General features: G+C 36.0%; 1 protein-coding gene across 1 annotated transcript in view; it reads right to left on the bottom strand.

Moving 5' to 3' along the window:
- Positions 1–9908, bottom strand: part of LOC115272635 (transcription initiation factor IIA subunit 1-like) — a 23307-nt gene extending 13399 nt beyond the window's left edge. Inside the window, exon 1 of the mRNA XM_029915650.1 lies at positions 9884–9908. Coding sequence (XP_029771510.1) covers positions 9884–9908 — 25 coding nt within the window. The remainder of the gene's footprint in view (positions 1–9883) is intronic.
- Positions 9909–10157: the final 249 nt, after the last annotated feature.

Genomic DNA, 10157 nt, shown 5'->3' on the forward strand with positions numbered 1-10157 from the left:
ATTAACTAGTTGTTACTTAACCTTCTAATTTCTGTATAAGTCTAATTACATGAAATAGAAGTTGGGGTTTTGATTTTTTACTTTGCTTTTCTGTTTGGAGTGTCATTGCAACTACTGTATTGTAAATGATGGAAAATAATTGCATATGTTAAAAAATATGAAACTTTATAAAGTAAAATAAATAAATAAAAATTTTAAATTAAAAAAAATAAAATAAAAGATCGAGATTGTGGCCTCCAACTTCCAGGCATAACCTTATATGTTCTTTTGATTTTTATTTTAAAGTTTATTTAGTTATTTTGAGAGAGAGAGAGAGAGAGAGAGGGAGAGAGAGCAGGAGAAGGGCAGAGAGAGGGCTCAAGAGAGAATCTCAAGCAGGTTCTATGCTGTCAGTGCGGGGCTCAGACTCATGAGCTGTGAGACCATGACCTGATCTGAAATCAAGAGTCAAGTGCTTAACCATCTGAGCCACCCAGGTGCTTCAAATTTTTAATTTACTTTTTTTTATGGAAAATCTCAACATAGATAGAAATAGAATTTTGTAATGAATTTCTACATATCCACTACATCCCTTCAACAATTGTCAAACATTTGAGAAACTGTTTTATCTATTTATTCCTCTTCCTCCTTCATGTCTGATTTTGTTGCAGCATTTTAAGGAAAACCCTAGACATGATATAATCTTATCCATAAATTCTTTAATATGTATCTCTAATAAAGATAACTTCTTTATCTCCAAAACTAATGAAACTGTAAGATGAAACCCTAGAATAAATTTTGTGCAATTTTAATTTGCTACATAGAGTTTTTTTTCCCCCTTTATGAAAGTCTCTTACCAAAATCGGGACAATTCTTTTCAGGGCAACACTTATTAAAATGTTCCTATTTTATATTTTTTATTTATTAAAACTTTTTTGGTTTTTATTTAGTTTTGATATAGAGAGAGACAGAGCATGAGCAGGGGAGGGGCATAGAGAGAAGGAGACACAGAATCCTAAGCAGGCTTCGGGCTCCCAGCTGTCAGCAGAGAGCCTGATGCAGGCTCAGACCCACAAATTGTGAGATCATGACCTGAGCCGAAGTCGGATGCTTAACCAACTAAGCCACTCAAGTGCCCCTTTATTTTATTCAAAAATTTTTTAAAAATATTTATTTATTTTTGAGAGACAGAGCATGAGCATGAGCAGGGGAAGGGGAGAGAGAGAGAGACACAGAATCTGAAGCAGACTCCATGCTCTGGGCTGTCAGCACAGGGCTTGATGCAGGGCTCCAATGCATGAACTGGGAAATCATGACCTGAGTCAAAGTCGGATGCTCAACCAACTGAGCCACCCAGCTGCCCCCAAATATTCATATTTTAATCTCTGCAATATGAACAGAAACAAGGCAATTTTATCTTGATTAGGAATAGGAGGAGTATATGTGATCTTATGCTTTAATTGTTGTTTCTAAACTAAGTTTTCTCCATTATTCTTTCTAGCGTCTAACTCAAACATTCACATTTATGAGGAAAATTGTCTTATATAAACTTTGTCCACATGTCCTTTCACCATATTAACACATATGCTTTTCTATTTATAAACTCTTTCACATATGTTATCTTTAATCTTAAGCATTACTCTATATGGTATGTATTGTTTCTTTATTTCATAAATGGTGAAAACTAAAACTAAGATTTCCACTTCTAGGATGTCAGCATAGGTCTTATAAAGACTCACAGACCAGCCAAAGAAGCAAAGATAGTACAAACTATTAACAAAGTCAAACATTTATGTCTTCTCAAAATTGTCCTAAGGACATGAAGCAAATAAAGAAACATTTATTCAAGAAAATATTTTAATTTTTAATGTTTTATTTATTTTTAGAGAGAGAGAGACAGGGTGAGCAGGGGAGGGTGTGAGAGAGGGAGATACAGAATCTGAGGACAGGCTCCAGACTCTTGAGCTAGCTGTCAGCACAGAGCCCAACACAGGGCTCAAACCCATGAACCCATGAACCCATGAACTGTGAGATCATGACCTGAGCTAAAGTCGGACACCAAACCAACTGAGCCCCAGGCACCCCTCAAGAAAATCTTCTAAAGCTCAGTAAAGAGGACAAGATTCTTCAGCATTTAAGCCATGACCCCTCCCTGTGCCACATTTAATTCAGCCTGGCAAAACTGTACCCTGATTCTGGGTGGGTGTGACCAAAGGAGAGGCCTTCCTCTCCCCACAGGTCTCAGATACGCCTCACCCTATGTTACGAAGAGGGAAAGAATACCTGTAGTCTAATCCCCCTCAACTCCACATTGAAGAGGTTAAAATCCTGGTGAGTACAACTGGGAGATCAGAGCTTTCTTCTATCACCTACACCCTACACATAGGATGTAGACTCTATCCTTGGTGAGACAAGCTGAGAAAAATGAGGCCTTGATAACCTTCATCTCAGCTTGTTCTGTAGTGGAAGTCCTATCAAGGAATGGGATGACAAGAGACTACGGGCCTGCTCAGGGTTCACAGTATTAGCAATGAACGACTCAGAAAATAACTCAAGGAGAGAAAAAATCCATAACAAAGAGAGCTCCAAAATTCTCTTCAAAGGATCTGACGTTGTTAGAAACAGAATATGAGGAAGATGAAGACGAATAGCACTTTTAAACAAATAGCTCTTCTTAATTAAGAGCAATAAACTAACCATAGTCTAGCTAGCTCACCGGAGAGAAGCAGAGAGAGAGAGAGAGAGACAGCAATGAAGGAACATGCTGGGGCTCAAGAAAAGAAATCTCAAAGTCCTGCCCCAAAAACTGCCTTTGCACAAATTTAGTTAGATCAGACTGCTGAGAAAATTTCCTCCAGGGCATTGTCAAAAACAATAGAGTATTAGGCTGCTAATTAGTAGAGCCTCACACATGGGGTGCAATACCAAATGAGATAGCGAGATCAAGGAAAAATAATCAAAAAGAACTCTGGTAAAATCACAAGAAACTGTACGTATACCCAAACCTGTGCCTTTGATAAGCTTGACCAAAGGCTGGAGAATGTGGGGAAGGTACACTTCACTAAGATATCCTACCCAAGTCACTAAACAAGCAAACAAACAAACAACAAAATGAAGCCCTGTGGAGGTGAGGTAGGGAATTAATAACCAGAAAATTTATAATATATTGCTTTGATGTTTAATTTTTGATTAAGTAAGGACACTTGCAGACAAACAGGAACATGTGACCTATCCACAGGATAAATATAAAGACAGCACAAACATTCTGTGAGAGGAACCAGATGCCAGATTTAATGGAGGGTTCAAAAAAGCCATTATAAATTTGGTCAAATGTGGCTAAAAAAGGTAAAGATAAGAAGACAGTCTATAATCAAATAGAGAATATGGATGAAGATACAGAACTTGTCAAAAAGAACCAAATGGAAATTCTGGAGTTGACAATAAGATGACTGAAGTGAAAAATCCACTAATGGGGCTCAAGAGTAGATTTAACTGACAGAAGAAAGAATCAGTGAACTGTAAGAAAGATCCATAGGGAATGCAATTTGAAAAACACAAATTAGAATGCAAAAACATGAAGAGAATCTCAGAGAAATGTGAGATACCAAGTACCAGGAGATGTGAAAGAGAAGGCAGAAAAAAACTCCAAGAAAATAATGGCTTAAAACTTCCCCAGTTTGCTAAAAAACACTCATCTGCACATCTGGTTTAAGGACCTCCAAGTACAAGATGGAAAGTGATCCACCCTTATGCAAATAATTTTTAAAATGCTGAAAGCGAAAGATGGAAAATTTGAAAGCAGCAAGAGCAAAACTACTCCTCCTGTATAAGAGAAGCACAGTAAGATTAACTGCTCACTTCACTTCAGCAACAGTGGAGGCTGGAAGGAATGTGAGAAAATGTTCAAAGCATTCAAAGCTAAGATTGAGGGAATTTGTGACTTGTCTAGGTCACAATAAAACTATGAAAGTTTACATTCCCACCAACACTGGTGCAGCCGCTCTGGAAAACAGTGTGGAGGTTCCTCAGAAAACTACCAATAGAACTCCCCTATGACCCAGCAATAGCACTGGGATACAGAAGTGCTGATACATAAGGGCACACGTACCCCAATGTTCATAGCAGCACTGTCAACAATAGCCAAAACATGGGAAGAGCCTAAATGTTCATCACCTGATGAATGGATCAAGAAGATATGGTATATATATATACAATGGAGTATTGCACGGCAATGAGAAAGAATGAAATATGACCATTTGTAGCAACACGGATGGACCTTGAGGGTGTCATGCTAAGTGAAATAAGTCAGGCGGAGAAGGACAGATACCTTATGTTTGCACTCATAGGTCTAACAGGAGAACAGGAAAAACCTAATGGAGTACCAGGGGGAGGGGAAGGGGGAAAGAGAGTTGGGGAGAGAGACGGACGCAAAACCTGAGAGACTATTAAAATACTGAAAACAAACCAAGAGTTGAAGGGGGAGGAGGAGGGGGAAAAGAGTTGGTGGTAATGGAAGAGGGCACTTGTGGGGAAGAGCACTGGGTGTTATATGGAAATCAGTTTGACAATAAACTATTTAAAAAAAAAAGAAACTATGAAAGTTTAGAGATGGAAATTGAGCCTAGATTTACTTTATCTGAATTAATGAGTTTGGTATTGAGCAATGTGTCTCCGATGTCAATAGGCATAACATTTACTTAAGGTACTTGTTTAAACTGTAGATTTCTGGGGGGCCTGGAGGGCTCAGTTGGTTGACTGTCTGACTTAGGCTCAGGTCATGATCTGACAGCTCCTGAATATAAGTCCCGCATTAGGCTCTGTGCTGACACCTCAGAGCTTGGAGCCTGCTTTAGATTCTGTCTCTCCCTCTTCCTCCTTACCTCCCTACCCCACTTGTACTCCTCTCTCTCTCAAAATAATAAAACATTTTTTAAAATATAGATTTCTGGACTACCACCTTACAGAGTCTTATCCTAAAGATTTGGAGTGGGTTCCAGGTATCTGCATTTTAATGTTTTCCAGAAGTAAGTTTGATGTGGGTCATCTCAGAATCATAGTAGAAAATGCGTGAAAATGACAAACAAAAGAGTGAGCAATAGCTTCATAGATAAGCATGCAAATCATCATTCATCCCCACCTACCTAATCAGGGCAGAATGTGTAGGCTTTTAGACTTCTAATGGTGTTTTTGTGAAAAGTAATTTGTAGGTTTATGGTGAGAATTAAGTTCACGTATATGAAGTTTACTCCCAGATTTACGGGGCTCTTTACGTTCTTCTATTCCCTAAGTTGTTGCTCATTACACCCTATTGTCATTCCCTTTTTCTGACGTTACCTTCTAAAACCATAATTATTTCCAGCTCAGAATGAAAATTAGTCTTCCTAATAGTGTAACTATGCTTGAGAAATACATTTGAATTAATACTGCCTACTTAGATTATTGACATAAGGAAATCAGACATCAAATCTGGTCACAAAATATAATTTTTCTCCAGCGAAAATATTTTTGTAGAAATACAAATGCTTGTTTTGTTCTTTTAATAGAGGCAAAAAATATTGGCTTAAACTTATATTAGCCAATTAATAATTAACATCATTTTTGTCTTATTACTGAAAACAGAAGAGTAATCAAACATCTTCCATACTCTTTCTTATATTTGAGGAGCATCCTGTTGTTACAGACATGTGCATGTGTGTGCATGCACAAGGGCAGACATCCTTGAACACTATGATGAGCATATTTCACATGAAGTGATTTATCTTGGATCACAAAAGAATGTGACAATATAATCAAAGTTCTTTGTTTAATTAGGAGGGAATCACCTAATATATATTACTTTCACAGAATAATCCCTACTGACAACATACACTAAGCCTTCAGGCCGCACCATGTGTGGTAGACAGACTCTGAAGCTAGTCTCCCTTATCCCTCATCCTAATGCTGTTCATCACACTCCATATGATTCTCTCTGCTCTGGAGTATGTGTGGAAACTGTGAGCTTCTAGGCAAAAGGATATGGCAAAGACGGTTAAGATGTAAGTGATTAATTACATGTACTTTATGTTATTGCATCATGTAAGGTATTGGCACTAATTTTTCTGGAGTATGTTTTTTTTTCTTTTTAGTTTTTAAGATTGAAGGCCAATTTGACAAGCAACTCCACATAGCTTCTAGGAGCTGAGAGCATCCTAAGAATGATGGCCAACAATAAACTGAAGCCTATATTCCTAAAACCACAAGAAAATTAACTCTGCCAAAGACTTGAGTGAGCTTGGGAAATTTTTTATCAGGTGAGCCTGAGATTAAACCAGATCTACAGCCATAACATCATTTGCAGTCTTGTGAGATCCTAAGCTTAAGATCCAACTAAGTTATGCCACTTTGTGACCCACAAACTCTGAGCAAATAAATATGTATTATTTTAAGCTGTTAAGTCTGTGTCAATTTCTTATCTAGCAATTGAAGCTTAATAGACTATATTTATTTGTTTTGTATCCCTTCCCTTTATTTGATTACCTGTTCTTAGAAGACTAGACAATGTCTTCTGTGTTAGGATTTGCTTGTTTTTAAGGGTTTTCAAAGTAGAACTTCAAGATAACCTTCACTAATATATAGTATACTAACATGCAAATATGCATACTAATATATGTACACTATTTTGTTATTTTCCACTGCTTTACTATGCATTATCGTGTATAATACATATATCCTGTGGCAAATACAGAAAGATAATATATCCATTTCAGAAGTAAGGAAACTAAGAGTTAGGAGTGAAACAGAGTTAGGAGTGTCCCCACTAAAGTCATATAGGAAAGTAAACCATGATAATAACAAAAGGAAGTGAGTCAAGCCAATATCTTTCATTATTCAAGGTGAGCCTTTGGAACACACCTGAGTTTATTAATTTCCTTATAAAAAAAAAACCCTTCCTTTCATCCTGTATGAGGGACACTATTTGTGTTTCTTCCAGAATGTGTGCTCACAAATCACAAAGATTTTTTTTTGAGCCTAGTTAAGATGCAATGTTACATTAGTTTCAGCCATATGACATAACGATTCAAATTTATATGTTATGTTGTGCTCACCACCAGTATACCTACCATCTGTCACCATACAACACTAGCATCGACTATTTTCCTTGTGCCTTTTATTCCTATGCTTATTCTTTCTATAAGTGTAAATATGTGTCTCCCACTTTCTTCATCTATTTTGCCAATCCTTCCACACACCTCCCTGCTGGCAACCATCAGTCTGTTCTCTGTATTTATTATAAGTTTGATTTTGCCTTTTGTGTTTTATTTTTTAGACCCCATATATGAGTGAAAGCATATATTTGTCTTTCTAAGTCTGATTCATTTCACATACCATAATGCCCTAAATCCCTCTATGTTGTTACGAATGCCACAATCTCATTCTTGTTTATGGCTGCATAATATTCCATTATGTGTGTGAACACCACTTTTCTTTCTCTATTCATTGATTGAGGGATACTTAGATGCTTCCATATATTATCTATTGTAAATAATGCTGCAACAAACAGAGTAGTGAATATATCTTTTTGAATTAATGTTTTCGTTTTCTTTGGGTAAAATACCCAGTAGTAGAAGTACTGGATTATTTGGTATTTCAATTTTTAATTTTTTGAGGAAGCTCTGTAATGCATTTTTCACATTGGTTGTGCCAATTTACATTCTCACGAACAGTACACTGAAGTTCCTTTTTCTCCACATCCTCAACAACATTGTTATTTCTTGTGTTTTATTTTAGCCATTCTTCTATTCTAGCCACGTGTAAAGTGATATCTCGTTGTTTTGATTTGCATTTTCCTGGTAATTAGTGATGTTGAGCACATTTTCATGCGTCTGTTGGTCATTAGTATGTCTGCTTTGGAAAAATGTTTATTCAGGTTCTCTGCCCATTTTCTAACTGAATTGTATTTATGCTGTTGAGTGGTATAAGTTCCTTATATATTTTGGATATTAACCCCTTACCAGATATATCATTTGCAAATATTTTCTCCCTTCCATTCAGTAAGTTGTCTAAATCATTTTGTTGATAGTTTCCTTCACTGCGTGAAAGCTTTTTATTGTGATGTAGTCCCAAGAGTTTATTTTTCCTTTTGTTTTTTTCCTGGCTGAGGAGGCATATGTAGAATTATATTGCCATAGCTAATATCAAAAAATTACTGCATTTTCTTTGGCTAGGATTTTTACAGTTTCAGGACTTACATTTTGATCTTTAATCCATTTTGAGTTTATTTTTGTGTATGGTTTTAGAAAGTGGTCCAGTTTTCCCAGCACTATTTATTAAAGGAACCATATTTTTCATATCACATACTCTTACCTCCTTTGTTGAAGACTAATTAACCATAGAAATGTGAATTTATTTTCAGACTCTCTATTCTGTTCTATTGATCGATGTGTCTGTTTTATGCCAATACCATACTATTTTGCCTAATACCGTTTTACGGTACATCTTGAAATCTGGGATTGTGATACCTCCAGCTTTGTTCTTTCTTAACATTGCTCTGGTTATTTAGGGTCATTTGTAATTGCATACAATTAGTATTATTTTTCTAATTTTGTGAAAAATGCTGTTGGCATTTTGATAGAGATTATACTGAGTCTGTAGATTGCTTTGGGTAGTACGGACTTTGTAACAATACCAATTCTTCCAGTTCTTGTGCATGGAATATCTTTCTATTTGTTGGCATCATTTTTAATTTCTTTCATCCATGTTTTATAGTTTCCAAAGTACAGGTCTTTAATCTCCCTGTTTAAGTTTATTCTTGGGTATTTTATACTTTTTGGTGCAAATATAAATGGAATTGTTTTCTTGGTTTGTCATTCTACTATTTTGTTAGTTTTAGGAAATTAGAAACCAATTTCTGATAGTGTTGTGTTATTTCAGTTATATCAGTTCTATCTATAGAAGTTATCTCTTAAAATCAAGTGAAGCAACAATTTTAATTAGTGCCTGTCAGCTTCTATATATTATTTTTAAACTATAACTTACATTGAACACTACTTGTTTTTCCTAAGTAGGTTTTTTACATACAATCATCTTTCACTTGCAATTTTTGGATTATTAAGAAAAGTAGCTTAAAACATCACTAAGACTTAGATATTTCAGCTGCATAAAATTTACCGTTTTTCCTCCATTTGTAGACTTGGATAATTAATTGAGAGGTATTGTCTTTTTTTTATGACTTGGGATCCCATTTTGGTAACTGAGCATATTTGGTAACATGTACATAATTCACTGTGGTTTGTAATGAGCCACTTCCAGCCTTTATGATTTGTATGTGGCCCTTTAAAGCATCCCAGTAGGACAGTCACTACACTCCTGAGAGAGGCTGTAAGTCAGTGTGTTGGGTCAGCATGGTGCCATTTTAAAGAATGTTTGTACAATCTGTGGACATCCTATGGCTTACATAAAAAAAAGTTTGGCACACAGCAGGTGAGAGTAAATTTTCTTTACTCTGATGTTGCTGAAGTTACAGGGCAGTCAGGAACAAAAACTAAGAGTAAATATCTTACATGAAAAAAGAAAGTCACGAGTCCTTTCCAACTTTTCTAGGTTTTATTGCTACTATTTGTGACTTATATCTAAAACATAAGAGCTTCAACTAGGTGCTTCAGACTAATTCAATCTTTTCCTATCAGGGTACTTTAAATAACTTCAATGAGGGGGTTAACATTTCCTAAAATATATGAAAGCAAAAAGGTATATTGTGGTTTAATGCCAGTTTCTAGGTTCATTGATTCAGTCATTCGCTACTAGTTTTTCAGTACTTACTATGAACTATATTTGGTAGTTGGAACATAATAACAGGGGGAAAATGAGTGCACATCATGTGTCAGACCTCGAACCCTAGGCTTCCATGAGGGGTAATTTTTTTTACCTGACCCATTACACATGCTAACCATGCTTGCTTAATAAGATGTATTTTCTGCTTGTAAAGGAAATACCATCTTCTGGGATAGCCAACTGCAATAATAACTAGACGGCAAAGTTTAAACGCACATAGAAACAAATAGAAACAGTTTTAAGTAAATTTCTCTGCCCAATTTTTGGAATCACATCCTTCTCCTGCAACAAAATTTCTCTTACTTTGTGTCTTCTCAATTTCCAGAGCATAAACTTGAAGAGCATAAAAAATTGAAAGCCAAGAAAAA

The sequence above is a fragment of the Suricata suricatta genome, chromosome 11 (genome assembly GCF_006229205.1).
Source record: "Suricata suricatta isolate VVHF042 chromosome 11, meerkat_22Aug2017_6uvM2_HiC, whole genome shotgun sequence".
NCBI lineage: Eukaryota > Metazoa > Chordata > Mammalia > Carnivora > Herpestidae > Suricata > Suricata suricatta.